General features: G+C 41.8%; 1 protein-coding gene across 2 annotated transcripts in view; it reads left to right on the forward strand.

Moving 5' to 3' along the window:
• Positions 1 to 21,557, forward strand: part of rnls (renalase, FAD-dependent amine oxidase) — a 122,085-nt gene that overhangs the window by 81,598 nt on the left and 18,930 nt on the right. For both annotated transcript variants that reach the window (XM_005169454.5, NM_001002607.1), the window contains 1 exon segment: positions 16,762 to 16,937. In XM_005169454.5, the coding sequence (XP_005169511.1) occupies positions 16,762 to 16,937 (176 nt within the window).

A 21,557-nucleotide genomic window follows, 5' to 3' on the forward strand; every position in this document is an offset into this window, starting at 1 on the left:
CCAAGCTTTTTTTTTTTGCTCATTGCTACCATGTTTTATAGCAAATGCTTGCTAGAATATATTCAAACATCTTTTGAAGAGTTCACACTTAGCTGATGATTGATTATAAAGTGTATTTGACATGCTGTCCCGAGAGAGAGTCTGAGCTCATAAGATCCTCGAGCCCGGGGCTCCCTCCTATTTGCAGGTTCCCACAGCAAGAAGGTCACTGGTTTGAGTCCCGGCTGGGCCAGTTAGCATTTCTGTGTGGAGTTTGCATGTTCTCCCCATGTTGGCGTGGGATTCCTCCGTGTGCTGTAATTTCCCTTACAGTCCAAAGACATGCGTTATAGGTAAATTGAATAAACTAAATTGGCTGTGAATGTGTATGGTTTCCCAGTAGGGTAGGGAGTTGCAGCTGGAAGGGCATCCGCTGTGCAAAACATGTGCTGGATAAGTTGGCGGTTCATTCTGTTGTGGCGACCCCTGATGATTAAAGGGACTATCTCTAAGGAAAATTCATGAATTTTAAAATACATTTTAATGTATTTTGCCCTTTCCTGGTGCTGGATAATGTGACAATATACAGGATCAAGACATGACGCATGTGCTGAAAGTCAAGAATCATTATAAAAAATTTGGAGTAAACAAAAGTTGTGTAAACTTATTGTTGTGATAAACTGTCCTCCCACCAAAGTTTAAAGTGCCATCTTCAGGTGAAACATGTTTTACAGATGTTAGCAAGGAGAACTCCTTCCATCAATAAATTAATTTCCACAGACTGCAGACCCATCAACATTGTTCAGGATTATACCAGTTACTATCGAGGCAAACTGTTCATATTAGAATAACTGTACAAAATTGAATAAGCTAAAAAAAAAAGTGAATCAGTTGCCTGAAGGCACTTCAAATGCACTTACTGGAGATCACTGGACATCAGTAACCAAAACAACCTTGATGAACCAGCGCAACTAATCGAATAACAAATGACATCTGCACTTATTCACTTTGTTTGAGTACAGAACAATGAAAACCCACAATCTCAACATTGACAGCTGCCTGTATTTTAAAAAGCTTGATGCCAATCGCTACTATAACACATTCACAGTATTACATACATCAGAACTACTTCTGTTTATTTTATTTATTGTCAGGCAGCACATGCAGTTTCCTATTCATCCTGTGAACTTTGTGACAAGCTCTGTCCCCACCATGAAATAAGTGACTCAACCAGCGGGCACAATGCCAGCCCTCTGCCCACGCTTCATGACCTCTCTTTCTCTCGTGCACAGTCACATTCTGACACATGCACACTTACAAATAAACGCTCTTCTCTTTTTTTTTTTTGGTAAAAGAATCTCTCTCTCTCTTTCTCTCTCTCACTCTCTTTCTCTTTCTCTCTATATATAATTGTGTGTGTGTGTGTGTGTGCGTGCGTGTGTGTGTGTGTGTGTGTGTGTGTGTGTGTGTGTGTGTGTGTGTGTGTGTGTGTGTGTGTGTGTGTGTGTGTGTGTGTGTGTGTGTGTGTGTGTGTGAGTGTGTGTGAACGTGTGTGTGTTTGTTTGGAGTAGTGCCATGCAGAGTGGAGGGAAAAAAAGAAGAGCAGAGAGACAGAGAGAGAGAGAGTCAAACGGAAAATGACATGCTTTCGTATCAGCCCAGAACTAATATTCATTCTGGTCAGCCAAAGTCAACGTTGACTGGTTGGAACAATAATTTCAGCTCTTATCACTTTGAATGCTAAGCTCTTCTTACAGAAATAACAATAATTAATCATTCCATTAATACATTATACTGATTTGAAGTGAAATGAAACTCTTTTAAGTTTATCTAGAATGCTTGTAAACTCTTACACAAGCATGTAAATGCCACTGACTTCCTCTTTCCCATGCCATCATTGCTGCGTGTTTGAAACCATTCCTACATCCTCAAACAGCAAGCTCTTAAATCTCTATTTATTAAAAGGCTTCTATTTTACCCCTTTTACAAGATGTAAGACAAGCTTTTGGTGTCGCCAGAATGTATCTAAAGTTTCAGTTAAAAATACCCATGAGATTATTAATTATACAACAGAATATGCCCATTTTGAGCTCAAATCAAAGTGTTGCTATTTGGTAGCCCATGTCTTTAAATGCAAATGAGTTTGTTCTCCCCGCTCACCGTTCCCACGTGTCGACTTCTCATGCCTCACCTCAAATAAATAGCAGTTAGTGACAGAGACAAACATGGCAGAAATCCATCTCATTAGTCAAAAAATACCAAGTAAGTGTGTTTGATGTATTTGTGGAGGAGTTTATTCAAGCCTTTCTGAAATGATGAGTCACACACAAATGCCTTTACAAAGTTTGCAGTACATACGCACACTCACACATTTACTGATATACACTTATTTTACGCTGCCGCCATTTTAAAAAACAAAAGCAAGGCTGAGGTGGGAAGAAACCCTGAAGTATATGATCAGTACTGTAAACATTGCAAAGTGCAGTGGACTACAAACCTCCAGCTTGTGCTGCGATCTCAAAATGCAGATATGGTGTAAACATCACTTTAATATTATTCGGTTAAGTTTAATTAAAAAAAATTAAAAGCATATTAGGCATCAAACACAATCTCAATCTCTTTAAGACTAATACGCTTAAGTTTCCTCTTAGGCTTCAGTTTATGGCACGAGGTAAAAACCGTGAGGACACTTCCCTGCTTCAACCTATGTAACCTGGTGAGCAATAAAACAATGCAGTTCCCCTTCGGGGGGAACTTCAGCACTATAAGTGGATTTGATTGTAAAATCCACGCATTGGGAGGTTCGGTTCAGAAGCTACTCGTCTGAAAGAGTATTGAACGGGCCAATTAAGAATGAATTGGCAGCGCAAGCCTGCGCAGATGAGCGGCATAAGCAATCAACTGAGTATATAAGCTCACCTGGCGCCAGCAGACGCTATCCTTTTCGCTTCAGAGACTTTCTGATCGAGTCGATGAGGGTTCCTCCTGCTGTGACCAGCGATTCTGAGCGAACGAGAGCATTCTCCCGGTCCAGAGTGTGTACACGCAGCGGCAGACGGTCGAGCTGGGGTTCTCCCTTGCCTGGCGTTCTTTGGGTCCGGTCCTCCAGAGCGGTGCGTATAAAGTTGCAAACTTCACAGAAAGAGCAACACAGTCGTGCAGCACGTCCTTTTCAGGACGGCGCTCCGACTGTGCGTTTCTGGATGCGGTGGTTTCCTGTCCTCGGATGATGGGCACGGGCACTGCGTTACATGTCTGGGGGTCCAGCATGTTAATGCGCTGCTCGCGGGCAGTTCATGTCGTCATTGCGATGCCATGACTGTTGCGCAAGATCGCGGTTAGCCTTTGCAAAAGGGCGAACCACCCCAGTTGTCCCCTGCTCTGCAGCGGGCACTCGGGCAGATCTGAGGGTTTCAGCGAGAGATAATCCGTCGCCCACGGGCCCGCGGACCTCCCGCTCCTCTAAGCGCTCCATCCAAGCTTCGGGCGGGGGAAGCGATTCGTCTAACAGATGGTAGCCCTTACGCCCGATGACACCGGAGACCAGATGTCCACCGCGGCATCGGAGGGTGGGCTTTCATTGTCCGATGATGATCCAGACCCGCTCGCCCCCTTCGGGCTGGTGAGCGCTGTCACTACGGATCCTGAAACGGACATGTTAGCCGTGCTTTCCCGGGCTGCTTCGGCCGTGGGTTGGAGATGGTTTATCCCCCAGCTCCGCGGCCGGACCGACTAGAGGGGCGTTCCCTTCTTCCCGGAGGTGCACAGTAGGCTCACGCGGTCTTGTAAAGCACTTTTTTCTGCTCGTGCTGCGTGTTCCTCCACCCTAACCACTCTTGACGGTGAAACAGCCAGGGGGTATGTGGCGATTCCTCAGGTTGAGTGCGCGATGGCGGTAAATCCGCGCGGCGCCTCTTCTTGGCGGGGTCTGCCTCGTCTCCCATCCAAAGCCTGTAAGTTATCTACCTCCCTCGGAGCTAGAGCTTACATAGCTGCGGGCCAGGCTGCTTCCGCCTTGCATGCGATAGCCACCTACCAGCGCTACCAAGCGCAGGCGCTGGCCGAGCTGCACGAGGGTGGGTCCAACCCAGGCTTACTAGCTTCGCACCGCCGCCGACTTAGCTCTTCGGACTACTGAGTCCGCTGCGTGTGCGTTGGGGAGGACGATGTCCACATTAGTGGTCCAGGAGCGCCACCCCTGGCTGATATGCGCAAAGTCGACAAAGTCCGCTTTCTTGACTTCCCCATATCCCCAGCCAGGTTCGGCGACACTGTCTGTGAATTCACCCAGGAATTCAAGGCGGTGAGAGAGCAGTTGGTGGGTGATGTCTTATCGGCGGTCCGTAGCCCGCTCCGCCCGCCGTGCCATTCATACCTGCTCCTCGCCGAAGGCGCCCGCCTACGAGAGCTGCTCCGCCCCCGCACACGCCTCCGGCGAAGCGAGCGCGTCGGGCACCTCGGAAGCAGGCAGCCCCCCTGCCCAGAACGCCGCTAAGTCCGGCAACGGACCGCGAAGCGCCCCTGGGACAGGCCATCTGGAGAAGAGGGAACTTGCTCTTTCCCCGCTGGAGGGCGGGGCCCCATTTCCAACGGCACTTTTTACTGCCATGAAAACATTATGAAAGGGCACTTTTCACTTCCCCAGATGTGACAGCCCGAAATCTGCCAGTCTGGGACGCTATGCTTTCTAGCTTGCAGATTCGGTGCGTTTCGCCAGTGGCTCACGAGCGCTGGGAGGACGGTCTCCGTGGGTATTTTCCGTGGGACCCGCGAGCTTCCCGGATCAGCACACCCACTCCGCGCTGCCCCACTGCTGGTACGTCAGCGATTGTAGCGATGAGTCCATTAGCGGGAGCTCTGCCTGCCTGGTTAGCGCGGGCCAGCTCTTCGCGGTGGCTCATACGCACAATCAGACTCGGCTATGCGATTCAGTTCGCAAAACGGCCCCCCAAGTCGCGGGTGTGTATTCACCAGGGTCAGCCCCCTGTCCGCCCCTGTCTTGCGAGAGGAGATTGCTGTCCTCCTGGCGAAGGATGCAATCAAGCCGCTCCCTCCAGCCGAGATGGAGAGCGGGTTTTACAGCCTACACTTCATCGTGCCCAAAAAGAGCGGTGGGTCACGGCCAATCCTAGATCTGCGCGTTTTGAACCGCTGCCTGCACAAGCTGCCGTTCAGAATGCTCACGCAGAAGCGCATCCTCCGGTGCGTTCGTCCTCTGGGTTGGTCTGCAGCATTAGACCTGATGGACGCGTATTTCCATGTCTCCACTCTTCCTCGCCACCGACAGTTCTGCGGTTTGCGTTTGAAGGTCGAGCTTGGCAATACAAAGCCCTCCCCTTCGGGCTCTCTCTGTCTCCGCGGGTCCTCACCAAGCCCGCGGAGGGTGCCTCAGCGCCCCTTCGGCTCGCGGGCATCTGCATACTCGATTTCTTTACGACTGGCTGATTTTTGCCCTCTCTCGGAGCAGTTGATTATGCACAGAGACAAAGTGCTCTGGCACTTCCACCTGTGGGGGTTTCAGGTCAACCGAGAAAAGAGCAAACTCGCCCCCGTGCAGAGGATCTCTTCTCTCGGGCTGGAGTTGGACTCGGTCACCATGGCAGCGCGCCTCTCCGGAGAGCGCGCTCAGCTGATGCTGTACTGTCTGAGAGAGCTCGACAGTAAAACAGTGGTCCCACTGAAACTATTTTAGAGGCTCCTGGGGCATATGGCATCCGCAGCCGCTTCATGCCGCTCGGATTATTCTATATGAGACCACTTCAGCACTGGCTGATCACGATCAAGTCCCCAGACGCGCATGGCACGCGCGCGCACACCGAGTCTCTGTTACTGCGCTGTGTCGCCGCGCCCTCAGCCCTTGGAGCGACCCCTCGTTCCTACAGGCCTGGGTGTCTCTAGAACAGGCGTCCAGTCTTGTTGTCGTTTCAGCAGACGCTTCCAACACGGGCTGGGGGCTGTGCGTTGCGGGCATGCGGCTGCGGACCTGTGGAAAGGTACCCAGTTGCATTGGCATATCGCCTGGAGCTGTTGGCAGTGTTCCTCGCTCTCCACCGTTTTTTTCCGGTGCTGGAGCGGCAACACGTGCTGGTCAGGACGGACAGTACGGCGGCGGTGGCGTATATCAGCCGTATAGGGGGTATGCGCTCTCGCCGCATGTCTCTCCTCGCCCGCCGTCTGCTCCTCTGGAGTCATCCGCGGCTGAAATCGCTGCACGCCATTCATATTCAGGCAAGCTCAACCGTGCAGCCGATGCGCTCTCACGGCAGCCTTGCGTCCTGGAGAATGGAGACTCCACCCCGAGTCTGTTCAGCTGATATGGGCGCGATTCGGGGAAGCCCAGATCGATCTGTTGCGTCCCCCGAGATCGCTCATTGCCAGTTGTTCTTTCCCTGACCGAGTGCTCTCGGCACGGATGCACTGGCTTACAGCTGGCCTCGGGGCACGCGCAAATACGCGTTTCCCCCAGTGAGCCTGCTCGCGCAGTTACTGTGCAAGGTCAGGGAGGACGAGGAACAGGTTGCTGGTTGCGCCCCTCTGGCTCAACCGGACCTGGATGTCAGAGCTCTCCCTCGCGATAGCCCTCCCCTGGCAGTCCCTTCGAGAGAGCACCTACTCTCTCAGGGACAGGGCACCACCTGGCACCCTCGCCGATCTTTGAAGAGATTTTTAGACGCGAGGAAGACTTAGGTAACCTCCGATTGCGGTGGCTAATACCGTCACTCGGGCTAGAGCCCCCTCCCCGAGCGCGCCTATGCCCTGACGTGGAGTCTATTCACTGAATGGTGTGTCTCTCGCTGAGAAGACCCCCGTAATTTGCCAGATCAGTGTTGTGCTTTCTTTACGCCGAGAGAAGTTGGAGAGCAGGCTGTCGCCCTCCACACTCAAGGTTACATGGCTGCCATCTCCGCTCTCATAACGCGGTGGCTGGCAGCACCGTGGAAACACGCATAACCTTATCATCCGGTTCCTCAGGGTCGTTAAGCGAATTAATCCACCCCGCCCCCTCTCATGCCCTCTTAGGATCTCGCCCTCGCTACACAAGCCGCGTCAGATCCCTTCGATCCTCGACTCAGTATCTTTCTGTCCCTGAAGACAGCTCTGCTGGTCGCGTTGATATCGATTAGAGGGTCGGGGACCCGGAGGCATTTTTCGGTCAGTGACTCGTGCCTGTAATTGGGCTGGCTTCTCTCACGTCCTGAGACCCCGCCCGCGATATGTGCCCAAGGTTCCTACCACTCCGTTTTAATACGAGGTAGTGAGCCTGCAAGCGCTGCCCTCGGAGGAGGCAGACCCAGCCCTTCTTATTGTCCAGTTCGCGTTTTGCGTATTATCCGGACCGCACTCAGAGTTTAGATCATCTGAGCAGCTCTTCGTCTGTTATAGCGGTCGGCAGCAGGGAAGTGCCGTACCGAAATAAGTTCCCACTAGACTGTGGATGCCTTTCTTTCACTATCAGAGCCGAGATGAGCCGCATCCCCCGAGAGCGCGTGCGCACTCCACTCGGAGCTTCGCATCCTCTCGAGCGCGCGCACGCGGCGCCCCTCTAACAGACATCTGTAGAGCTGCGGGCTGGGTGACACCCAACACATTTGCAAGGTTTTACAATCTGCGAGTGGAGCCGGTTTCCTCAAGGGTATTAGGTAACCCTTGGTGATTGAGGAAACAATTCGGTAGGGTGTTGAAACACGCTTGCTGCGCCATTTTCCCTAACACGGAGATACGTGCGCCTTTTTATCTGTCAGTAAAGTTCCCCGTCAGGTGAGCCCTGCAGATTCCTCCGTGGCCCCCAGCACTGACTCAGCGGAGGAGTCACTTGCTGGCCCACTACGTTGTAGGTCTGCCCGCTGGTCAGCCCGCGTTTTGGGTAAAGGTGCCTGCTATGCGTGATCCCCACTAGGCGATCCCATATGCTTATTCCGCCACGGTTAAGTCCCCCCCCTGGGCGGACCCGTGTCTTCCCTCCCCGCTAACCACTCTTTTGCTATGCGTACTCCCCCTTTTTAGGGCTAGTCCATATGTAAATTCTGCCATCTATCCCCCCTTGGGTAACGGATGGCCTCCGCAGCGTCCTCCCTATCGGGATTGCACGCTTCCCAACGTACTGTCGTATTTTCCTAGAATTATCTAGATGCTCACGACTTCCCAAAAAATATATATAATCCGTAAAACTTCTGTTGAAGTAGGATAAATTAGGGCCAGGGACACGTTGAAGGACCGCGCCCCCCCATGATGTGGGTGCGTCACGCTTGCTTGACTATCTCCTCATCGGGGGCGTTGGTAAGGTGCAGTCATTATGGCGCTTTCAATGGGCTCCCAATGCGTGGATTTTACAATCAAATCCACTTATAGTGCTGAAGTTCCCCCCGAAGGGGAACGTTCGAGGTTACTAAAGTAACCCTTCGTTCCCCGAGGAGGGGAACGGAAGCACTATACTCCGTCGCCATGATGACTGTCCCTTAGCTGTTAAAAGTCTCTTCAGCTTAAAAAGGATAGCGTCTGCTGGCGCCAGGTGAGCTTATATACTCAGTTGATTGCTTATGCCGCTCACCTGCGCAGGCTTGCGCTGCCAATTCATTCTTAATTGGCCCGTTCAATACTCTTTCAGACGAGTAGCTTCTGAACCGAACCTCCCAATGCGTGAATTTTACAATCAAATCCACTTATAGTGCTTCCGTTCCCCTCCTCGGGGAACGAAGGGTTACTTTAGTAACCTCGAACGTTCTCTGTAACACACCCTGTTGTCTGTAATAGTGTTGTCCCAGTACTGAAATTTAAAAAAATTTCTTTTCTGCTAATATTAAGCGCTGTTGAGCGTCTTCTTAAACACCACTGATCTGCCGTAGTATTCACCAGTGCTCAACAGAAATGACTGTGATTGGCAGAGAAGGTCATCAGTTCAATTCTGTTCTCTGCACAGTTTAGTTCCAACCCTAATTAAACACACCTGATCAAACTAATTGAGTCTTTAGGCTCGTTTGAAACCTCCAAATAGGTGTGTTGAAGCAGGGTTGGAACTAGCAGGGCTCCGGGCCTCCAGGAGTTGACTTTTACACCACTGACCTAGTGCAAACACAGATACATGAACACAATCGAGTCATCAGCGGATTGCTTGTCTGTGTTTGGACTCAGTAAACATCGATGAAGTGCGGTGAGCTTGATAACCTTCACGGTTCACGGCCAATCAGTCATTTCCTTTGAGAACTGGTGAATACAATGGTAAATCAGCAGGGATTAAGAACGTGCTTAACAGCGCTTAAATATGAGCGGGAAATGGACTTTATTTTTTTATTTCAGTACTGATTGGTGCCTAAACTCAGTATCATGGCACGTCTAATATAGTGAAAGAATCAGTTTATTATCTTGAGCTTGATAAATGTCATCTAAAGTGTGTGTATGGAAAAGATAACTTTAGCTAACTAGTGCCATTTCCCTTAACTCAGCTGAAAATTAGGTCTGATAGCATTTTTTATTTTCACTATCCATTCAGAACAGATCTTCTGGTCACTTGGAAGAAGGTGAAATTATTCTATTATGTAATTTAATGTAATGTAATGTAATGTAATGTGTATTTATATAGCGCATTTATTGTGTATGGCCATACACCCAAAGCGCTTTACAATCATGAGGGGGGTCTCTCCACACCACCACCAGTGTGCAGCATCCACTTGGATGATGCGACGGCAGCCACAGGACAACGGCGCCAGAGCGCTCACCACACACCAGCTATTGGTGGAGTGGAGAGACATGCAGTGATCGAGCCAATTCGGTGGAAGGGGATGATTGAGAGGCCTTGATCGTAAAGGCCGATAGAGGGACTTTGGCCAGGACACCGGGGTTACACCCCTGCTCTTTCACGAGAAGTGCCATGGGATTTTTAATGACCACAGAGAGTCAGGACCTCGGTTTAACGTCTCATCCGAAAGACGGATGAGACGGATATTATGCATCTGTGGTGCATCCCGGGGTGATGAATTACCGTTACATAGTGTTTATACTACCTTACTTTATTACAAATATTTGAAATATTTGTTTTAAAAACATTTTATACTTGTAAAACTCATTCTTGAGATGCAGCTGAGCACAGAGAGCTGAACAGATCTTTTAAACCCAATTTCTTTGCAAATTCTGTCCTGTGGACATGTTTATTCACAGTGAGCATGGAAAACTGCACATCTACGTCACGTTGTGGTGGGTGTCAAAATCACTGGAATTTGGATCCTATTTTAATGTCAGGAAGTTTAAAAATGAAGCTGCATCCCAAATAGCACACTATGCACTTATGCATTATGTACTTATACACTTACACACTCAACAGCATAGTATATGTATGTAGTGTCATCCCAAATGGAGCACTAATGATTTTTTAAACCAAGTGGAGATTCAAAACGTTTTACTAATGACATTTGACGGTTGCCAAATTAGTGAAATAAATGGCCAAACTACCAAATAATAACTGCATTCACCATCGGGAGGCACTATAATCACTCTCATAGAAAATAAATAAATTAATACAATGAAAAGTCTGCCCCTTCCGCTACGTGAGCAAAGAAGCAGCTGTTGAGTGTCCCATTTTTATCATCATATGATCTCTTGAAACAAAATAAGATGACTTTTTTTTTTTTATGTGCATGTTGGAATTTATTCAGTAAATGTTTTTCTATGGTAGTTTCTGCGCATATTTTCATCGTATAAAAAGTTTATCCTCAGGTGTGCGCATACATCATCACTCTATCTTTTTTTCTGTAGAATATTAAGCAGGACAACTGGCTTTAACACAGAAATGTTCTTAGAGCAGCAAATCAGCATATTTGTAAATCATTGGTGAAGAATCACGTGACTGAAGACTAAAGTAAAGATTGCTGAAAATTCATCTACAGTATGCCATATTTTTGAAAACTGTTTTATATTCATTAAAATCTCATAATGTTACAAATTTTTACTCATTTATTAATCTATTCATTTATGTATATATATATATTTTTTTTTTTTTACAAAATTTACTTGCAGCCTTGATCAGTAGAAGGTAGGCTACTTCTTCCAAAACTGAAGTACAATACACCGTTTTGAACGATTGTACTATACACACATTGATATACTGTGAGCGCACCATTTTTGACAAGGATTTATTTACTGTATATATAAGTTTTCTTCTATTATTCATCCAACAGAGGCATTTGATTCCCCAAATGTACCTCTGTATTGACACAGCCTGTTACCTGTGGTGCTATTGACTTAAATCTGCTTTTTGTATGGACTTTTAAGACTTGAGATAATAAACATGTGGTCATTTTTAACTTTATCTCAGATTTTATGTTATAATTTTTATTAAATTGATACTGATCCTTTTTTGAATATCTTGCAGGTAATTTTTGCTCAGGTTTACTGTAAAAAATAATTTGTTCATCCCCCTCCCTAGCCTGATTTTTGTTACTTTATTAAGTCATCTTGTTGCATTGACTCCGTTAAGTTGTATTGACTTAATTCTCTAAGTTTTCTCAACTTAAATTGACCCAACTACTTTCTCCATTTTCTACTTTCTACAACTTCCTTTTTTAAGATAACTGTACAAGCAAAGTTTAGTTTTAATAGGTTAACTTACATTTTCAACTTCACTGAACTTAATCTAGTAGATTTAGAAACAGAACAGACAATGAATAACATTTTAGTAAAGGTCTTCACTCCCAATTTAGCAATTACACACAATGTACTTACATTTTAATTGTCTTTACAAATTTTTTTCCAAGTATTTTTACAAATTAATTGTAACGTAAAAGTAATCTTAAGAGGTGAACAAAAAACCCTACAAAACTCTAAAATACACAACTAACACAGACTCTTGGAAAAAATGGCACTAGACCTTGGAAGATTATAAAATCAGATCTCAAAATCTTTATTTTAATGCATTTTTAAGTCAGTGTACTCTTACACTGCAGATATCTGCTCCAATGTTCATCAACAGTTGCTGATTTCCAGGAGTCATCCCTATCCTCAGCTCTTCTAAAGAATCTCTGTGCTGTATATAAATTACAAAAATTCTATTTCTTTCTTTACATTACAAAATCTAAAACACTAAACCTGAAAAAGACAAAAACAACATGTATCTTACTTCATGTATCTTATAATGGAAACTTCATTCATTCATTCGTTCATTTTCTATTCGGCTTAGTCCCTTTATTAATCCGGGGTCGACACAGCGAAATGAACCGTTAACTTATCCAGTACTTTTTTGCGCAGCGGATGCCCTTCCAACCACAACTCATGTCTGGGAAAATGATGAAATCTTCATGTTGAAAAAACTAAAATGCAGAATCATTTTTTACCGTTTGTTTACACTGTTATTTACCAACATTAACTCGCAATATTCAAAGCTTGGTGTATAGAGGGCAGATAATTTGCCTGGCAGTGTGTGGGTTCTGCATATTAAAGTTATTTAAGTGTGCAAAATGTGACAATAAATAGAACAAATCAGGGTACTTACTCGTTATTTGCAGTCATGAAAATCCATTCGTAGACTTTTCCTGGCTCCTAGAGTGATCAGCACATGCTACAAAATGACACATTCTGTTAGAACTTATGTTTTGTTGTTATATGAACATGTTATTTTAAGTTTTCCATTTCCCTTCAGGTTGAGGTTGTTACAATGCATACTGTTGAATATGGGTCATGATTTGACTTTTTCACCTGACTAAAACTCAGGATCATATTTACAGTGTTGTTAAGGTAGAAATTTTCAGAAACACAAAAAAATGGCCTTTTTCTTCAATTTAAAAGTTGTAAATCTGTTGAATAGCACTGTACTTGTTGCTGTTAGTCATTCAATAAATTGAATTCATTATTCCTCATGGCGTTTTATCCACCAATATATTTTCGGGATACTTGATTTATTTATTTATCCAATTTTATTTAAGAACCAGGCATGAGAATAGCATACGAATGTGATTTGCCTGACTTTTTCCACCTTTATGCCAACATTGTATGCCAACAGTCATAATTTAAATGGTTCGTTATTCTCTGCTGGTCTATAAAACTTTACCAAACTGAAAAAAAATGTCTTCCTGAATAGAAAGCCCTTCCTCACAGGTGATCATAAAGGCAATGCGTTAGCATGTGAATCTGCCAGAGGCTTTAAAGTTAAGCTTTAGCCAGTCTCTGCGGCCTCTTTCAGACCCAGCCCTCATTCCTCGAGCGTTGATCAACCATGGCTTTCAGCATCTTCATTCTACTTGGAGTCATCGGGCCAAATCACTCCAGCTGCTCAAACACAGCCTCATGTTTATGGAGCCCAATAAAGCACGATTTCCTCCAATCATATTAAATACGTGTTTTAAAACGGTGTGATTAGAGAAATGACTGCACTGTGCAAGGCTAATATATCAAGCCTGGTCTCAGTTACGGGTCACATCTCTGCCGATGAGCTTGGCCTGTAATGCATTAGATCATGGAGTTAGGTGTGCCCATAGATGATATCACTCAGAAACCATCGTCTGGAGAACAGAATGTTGGAGTCAGTTACTTAACACTACTCATGCCAGCCTGTTATGAATCACTAAATAAAGTTGGTCATATTATATCTAATAATATATTATTAGATATATTAGCCCACTGAATTATTAGCGCCAATGTTTATTTTTTTCCCCAATTTCTGTTTAATGGAGGGAAGATTGTTTCAGCACATTTCTAAGCATAAAAGTTTTAAAACCTTATTTCTAAAAACTGATTTATTTTATCTTTGCCATGATGACAGTAAATATTATTTTACTTGATATTTTTCAAGACATTTCTATACAGCTTAAAGTGACATTTAAAGGCTTAACTAGGTTAATAAGGTTAACTAGGCAGGTTAGGGTATTTAGGCAAGTTATTCTGTTACGATGGTTTGCTCTGTAGATTATCGATAAAAAAATTTCCTTAAAGGGGCTAATAATTTTGTCCCAAAAAAAATTTTAATACTGTGAAAATTTCTTTGCTCTGTTAAAAATCATTCGGGAAATATTTAAAAAAGAATAAAAAATCAAAAGGAGGCTAATAATTCTGACTTCAACTGTATATATACATACACACAGTTGAAGTCAGAATTATTAGCCCCCATGTTTATTTTTTCCCCAATTTCTGTTTAACAGAAATAATTTTTTTCAATACATTACTAAACATAATATTTTAAATAACTCATTTATAATAACTGATTTATTTGATTTTTTCCATGATAAAAGTAAATAATATTTCACTAGATATTTTTCAAGACACTTTTATACAGCTTAAAGTCACATTTAAAGGCTTAACTAGGTTAACTAGGCATGTTAAGGTAATTAGGCAAATCAATTTATATCAATGGTTTGTTCTGTAGACCATCGAATACCTTAAAGGGGCTAATAATTTTAATTAAAAATATTATCAGCCATACTGTGAAAATTTCCTTGCCCTGTTAAATATCATTTGGAAAATATTTAAAAACGAAAATTTAAAGAGGGGACTATTGACCTTATTCTAAAATGCGGAAGTGCACCTGTTTTCGCGATTGTCTTAGAACTTCCGTTTCAGTCGCCTATCGGAGAAATGACAAGGAATAATAAACTGCAAAAAACGGTCAAAGTACTTGCTCTACAAACAAATGTTTGCATGACTATACAGAGCAAGTAGAATAATATATATATAATAAATATATATTCAGTTTTTAATGTCTAAAAATGAATGGAAGTGAATGAGACCGGAAGTCTCGTGCCAAAAAGATTCAAATGACAGCGCCCGCTCGTCTGTGGAGAATAAGGTCAATAATTCTGAATTCAACTGTGTATATAGCTAATATGACCGACTTTATTTAGTAAATCATAGCAATATCATACGAGTAGCAGTGCGATATAGCTATATATCGGCACTGGTGGGAGGCTTAGTGTCTCACCAGTGACGATAAACAGGCATATCGCACTGCTACTTGTGTGATATTGCGTTTATAAAACAGTTCAATGGCATAATCATGTGTATAAAAAGAAAATCAAATCCGAAGAGTCTAAAAATCTATACTTTTTTCCATTATTAAGTTGTCCAACAGTAGCAGTATTTGTGTGTGTATATATATATATATATATATATATATATATATATATATATATATATATATATTTAAATTTTTTTTTTTTTTTTTTTTTTTTTTTTTTTAAGGTCAAATGTTTTAAACTTTATTTTAAATTTCAATTCCCAGTAATAAACCATTATCTATGTCATGAACCTGGTTTGATCATTGTTAATCTTTTCCCTTCTGTGTTCTCCTCTCAGCTGTTGGCTCTTGTAATCAGCGCTGATCACCAGTCACCTGTTCTCGCTTTACCCTTATTGGCATTCCTATATCTCTCTCCCTTTCATTCCCGCTGTTGTTAGTTTATTATTGCTCCATGTGTTTCTCTGAGTGTGTTTAGCGCACCACTAACCTGCTTTTTCCATCCCGTTTCTTCCTATCCTGTCTTGTCTAGCCTTGATCTTCGTTGTTTGCACAAGTTGGTCATTTTCTATTAAAGTGTGCTCTCATTTTTGACTGTGCTCTGACCATCAGCGCCTGGAGGTCAGACGTTCCTGCATCGCAGTGGCCTTTTGAGTTTCCTTTCTGAAGATCCAGCTCTGTGTGCCTCGCTAAACGACAGACTGCCTTGTTTTGACTTTTTTCATTAAAGAATTCTGTTACACCACATTTTTGCTCTTCATTCTGTTCCGTGACAGTCTAAGTCTTTTTTGTCACAAAAAAGATTCAAAATATGCATAATATTGCAAAGTATGCCTTTCTTAGAGTTTTTTGTCTCGTTACTAGTCCAAACCAAAACAAAAATTAAAAAAAATGAATCAAGCAGCATTTTTTAGACAAACTAACTTAACTTTGACTTAAGTATTTCTGAAAACAAGAAAATGTTTTTGCTTGTCAAAACAATTCTTCTTGATTTGAGAAGTTTTAGATTTTTGGACTAAAAACAAAACAAAAACTCAAAAAGATTTTTTTTTTTTTATTTCAAAGTAGGAGGATTAGGGGTGTAGCATATGATCATGCAGAATACAGTATGTGCTTTCTCCTAATAAACAACCAATATTTTACAGCCTATATGGCCTGCTAGATAAGCAATTAGTTAATAGTGAGAATTTATCCCTATACTAGTGTTAGCAATGTTTTAAAAAGTGTGTTTGTTTATGGTGGCCAGTGTTGTTTAGTTCATGATTGTCTTTCATTGTTTGACAAACTATGACAAAATGTTCTTTAAAATATTATGTTCCACAGAAAAAGGAGGGGGTACATGTGAAACCTTATAGGGATAGTTCAACCAAAAATGAACATGTACTCACTATATACTTGTACCGAAAGGGTTCTAATTTCTAGTTTCTGTCAAACACTAAAAAAGATATTTGAAGAAAGCTGACGTCCTGTAACCATTGACTCCCATAGTTGGTAGAACTTATACTATGATAGTTGTTGCTTACAGGATTCGAGCTTGCTTAAAAAAAAAATCTTTTTCTTCATGCTCAACAGAAGAAAGAAAGACAAACTGGTTTGGAAGTGAAGGGTGAATAAATGATGACAACATTTTTTATTTTGGGTGAACTATTCCTTTAAGTGTTGGCTTTTCTGCTGCTGTATTTACAGTTCATCTAACCCTCATTTCTTTTTCCATTTTCTAGTTTCCTTGCATAAAGCTTCTTAAACCTTCTCTCAATGTAGCACATTTTGTGGTATCTGTGAATTGGATATGTTTGTGAATAAATTAATAATCAGCCATACGTGAGCCTGATAGACTGTATCTTTGGCAGAATCAAAAGTCTCCGGACCTTCTGTGGTGGTCCACACCAGTGTGCCCTTTGGCATCCAGCACTTGGAAGAGGAGAAGGATGCTGTGCAGCCCATCATTCTGGAAGAGCTGAAAAAGCTGATGCCAGAGCTGCCTAAACCTGAGAGTGTCAAGTGTCAGAAGTGGAGATATTCACAGGTTAGTCTGTTTGATAGAAAGTGAACTCACTTATTTTCTTCTTTTCCTTATCTAAATATATTCTTTGGCATATACAGTATGGGCATATGCATATTAAATTTCGGTAACACTTTACAATAAGGTTCATTAGTTAATGCATTTACTAACATGAAGTAATCATGAACAACACATGTGCAGCATTTATTAATCATAATTGAACATTTACTGATGCATTATTAACATCCAAGTCCATGCTTGTTAACATTAGTTAATGCACCATGAGTTAACAAGAACTAACAATAAACCATTGTATTTTCATTAACTAACGTTAACTAGCATAAAAATACAGTAGTAAATGTATTGTTCAGTGTTTGTTCATGTTAGTAAATGCATTAATTAACATTAACTAATGAACCTTATTGTAAAGTGTGACCTAAATTTCTCATATGTTAATTAAATACATGTCATAATAGCAACTTCATAAATGCATATTTAATGATTTCTTTCAAGTTTCAAGTACACTTCAGGATTAACTGAAAAACAAATATGTGATTTGTAAAAAAGAAAAAAAGGGAATTGTACATTGAAAATTCATTGGAAAATGAAATAACAACTTTAATAACATAGTAACAAATGCCTCTCAGGCTATTCTCAGACAATTCTGAGGGACCTTATTCTAATTTTATATTTTCAATTAGGAAAAGTTAGGATTGTATGGAAATGCAAATAAAAAAAAGTAGGGATTTCTATATTTACTTTGACTTTCATTGCAGACAACACAATAGCACATTGTTTAATGTTTTCCTTGTGATTGTTATTATTATTATTTATTTCATTTATTTATTTATTTTTTATTTTATTTAGTTGGTTATTATTATTTTTTTTTACTGTTGTTGTTGTTGTTGTTGTTGTTGTTGTTGTTGTTGTTGTTGTTGTAATAATTATTATTTCAAATTAAACAAGTATTCCAGTTTTGAATCTTTCAACACATTTGAATAAAAGTTGGAACATTAAATTATTTATAACCAAATCTCCTACCACAGCTATGCTGATGACACTCAGATCTACTTAGCCTTACTGCCTAATGACTACAGCCCCATTGACACCCTCTGCCAATGCATTGATGAAATGAGCAATTGGATGTGTCAAAACTTTCTTCAGTTAAACAAAGAGAAAACTGAAATGATTGTGTTTGGACACAATTCCTTGATTGTGTTTGGAAACAAAGATGAGGTTCTCAAGGTAAATGCGTACCTTGGCACTAAAGGTCAAACGACAAAAAATAAGGTCAAGAATCTTGGTGTGACTCTTGAGTCAGATCTGAGTTTCAACAGTCATGTCAAAGCAGTCAGTAAATCAGCATACTATCATCTCAAAAACATAGCAAGAATCAGATGCTTTGTTTCTAGTGAAGATTTAGAAAAACTTGTTCATGCTTTTATCAGCAGCAGGTTGGATTACTGTAATGGACTCCTCACTGGTCTTCCTAAAAAGACAGTCAGACAGTTGCAGCTCATCCAGAACGCTGCAGCCAGAATTCTAACCAGAACCAGAAAATCAGAGCACATCACACCTGTCCTCAGGTCTCTACACTGGCTCCCAGTTACATTCGGAATAGAGTTCAAAGTATTACTTGTATATATATTACTACATGGCCTAGGACCTCAATACATTATAGATATTCTGACTGAATACAAACCTAACAGATCATTCAGATCCTTAGGATCATATAACTTAGAAGTTCCAACAGATCAGTCAAAGCAGGGTGAATCAGCTTTCAGCCACTATGCCCCTCGCTGCTGGAATCAGCTTCCAGAAATGATCAGATGTGCTCCAACATTAGGCACATTCAAATCAAGACTGAAAACACATCTGTTTAGCTGTGCCTTTACTGAATGAGCACTGTGCTGCGTCCGACAGATTGCACTATCATGTTTTTCTCTTCTTCTTCATTCTTTTATATCACGTTTTACCTGCTTTTATGTTTTGTTTTGTTTTTACGCATTTTTATTATTTGTTTTTATTTTTATTTTACTTGTTTCTTTTATTATTGTTTATGTAAAGCACTTTGAATTGCCATTGTGTATGAAATGTGCTATATAAATAAACGTGCCTTGCCTTGCCTTGCCTTGCCTATTTACCTCTTTGTAATGACATTCCTTTTCAAAACACTTAAAAGATGTTTAGTGATGGAAGACACCAGTTTATTTGGTCCCTTTATCCCTGCAAACGAGTCTTCCAGGGGGAAACATTAGAGGGTCTTCGTTGTCGCATTTTGCGCCACACATTCTCTATTGGAGACAGGTCGGGACTGCAGACAGGCAAGTCAAATACCTGTATACTCTTCCTCCGCAGCCAGAAAATATCGATGTACTTTTCAGCATTAATGGTGCCATCACAGAAATGCAGTTTACCTTTGTCATGGCAACCCCATATCAAGACAGACCCTAGCTTTTGGACTTGTTGCTGGTAGCAGTCTAAATGATCCTGAGCACACAGCATCCATTTATAAAAAATAAAAAAAATTACTGAAACACTGATTCATCTGACCACTGTACACGTTTCCACTGTGATGGTTCATCCCAGATGCCTCTGAGCCCAGAAAAGTCAATGGCACTTCTGAGTACTGTTAACATATGGCTGCATTTGGGCACGGTACAGTTTTAACTGGCATTTGTGGATGTAACAACATCACAGGTTTGCCAAAGTATATTATAAGCTATATACTATAAGCTTATAGATGTATGAAGATTCTTGATGCAGCACTGCCTGAGGGATCAGAGATCATGGTAGTTCAGCTTAAGCTTGCTTCCTTGTCTTTTATGCACTGAAATTCCTCCAAATTCCTTGAATATTTTAATTATGGTAAGCACTATTGAGGTGATGCAGTGGCGCAGTAGGTAGTGCTGTCGACTCACAGCAAGAAGGTCACTGGTTCGAGCCTCGGCTGTGTCAGTTCAGTTGGCGTTTCTGTGTGGAGTTTGCATGTTCTCCCTGCGTTCACGTGGGTTTCCTCCGGGAGCTCTGGTTTCCCCCACAGTCCAAAGACATGTGGTACAGGTGAATGGGGTTGGCTAAATTGTCCGTAGTTAATGAGTGTGTGTGGATGTTTCCCAGAGATGGGTTGCAGCTGGAAGGGCATTCTCTGCGTAAAAACATGCTGGATAAGTTGACGGTTCATTCCGCTGTGACGACCTTAGATTATTAAAGGGATTAAGTGGAAAAGAAAATTAATGATTGAATATGCACTGTTGAAGGTAAAATATCCAAATGTCTTCCTATCCCTTATTGAGAGGCATTGTTTTTAAACATTTTAATAATTTTCTCACATATTTGTCGGCAAACTAGCAATCCTTAGCCCGTCTTTGCTCCGACTAGACCCTTCTTGGATGCTGCTTTTTTCCACATGGAAAGAAACTATATGAGGATATGTGTGCATAAATGAAACATATACGCGGTATATATGCACATATATGATAATATATATGCTACATGTGTATATATGCCACATATAGGCAATATTGAGGTGCATATATGTGCATTTACAGGCCAAATAGGTCTCCTGTATTGCTTCTTCATATCCATACATAAGCCCTTTTTGTTTATACATGATATGTCTCCTATATAGCTCATATCTCACTTTGGCAACTGTTACTGTATACATGATGCCTTAACTAGTTCATATTTTCTATTATTAAGGCAATAAATAAGAACTAATTTTAAAAAGTGCAAAAAAACGTGTTTATGTGCCACTTAAATTTGGTATCACTTGTAATTGGCATGTTATGGTTTTAACTATGGAAAATAAGTGAGAGGAGATGGAAAGCTATGATGTCTACACGTTTTCCTGAAACATTTACAAAGTCAATTCTTTTTTAAAATGAAGATAGTGGAAAGAAGTATATAACACAATGGTTTGTCTTTTTTTCTCTTCTTTATTAAAACCTATATTAAAACATATATGTTTATATAGGCTCTTTCCATGTGGGTTGTTCTAAATCATAATCACAGTCACCTGTTGACATCACCTATTTTAAATCACATCATTGTTTCACCAATTTAACTGATTACTAGCCCAAAATTGCTCCGGTCCCAACTACTCTGAAATGTGTTGCAGGTCTGAATGACAAGAAAGGATGTATATTTATAAATGAAGTAAAGTTGACCAAATAAAATGTGAAATATTTTGGGCCCTGCAATCTGCAGCAAGGCGCGACGAAATAGTTGTTTGCTAGTTTCAGCTTGACACAACAGTCGTTTTGACATTTTGCGCCATGCTGTTTAAATAGCAAATGCATTTGCGCTCATATGTGCGCCCATAGGCGTTCTGGTCTAAAAAGGGAGGCGTGTTGAGGTGTATTGCTGGTGCGTTGAGAAACTATAATAGATTTTTCAATAGACCAGAACAAAGCCGGTCTATTGTCTAGCACAGAGCGCGTTAGTTGTGCGCCTCGCTTACACACTGCTTAATACACACAAGACGTAGAGGAATACACAAATATCTTTACATATGGAAAAAAAATAAAATATTAAGCATATATATAGGATATAATAAGAATATATAGGATATAAATATAAAGGATTAAAATATTACAAAACATGATTTTCTAGCCTACATAAATATAAAAACCACTGCCTTCA

The sequence above is a fragment of the Danio rerio genome, chromosome 12, assembly GCF_049306965.1.
Source record: "Danio rerio strain Tuebingen ecotype United States chromosome 12, GRCz12tu, whole genome shotgun sequence".
Lineage (NCBI taxonomy): Eukaryota > Metazoa > Chordata > Actinopteri > Cypriniformes > Danionidae > Danio > Danio rerio.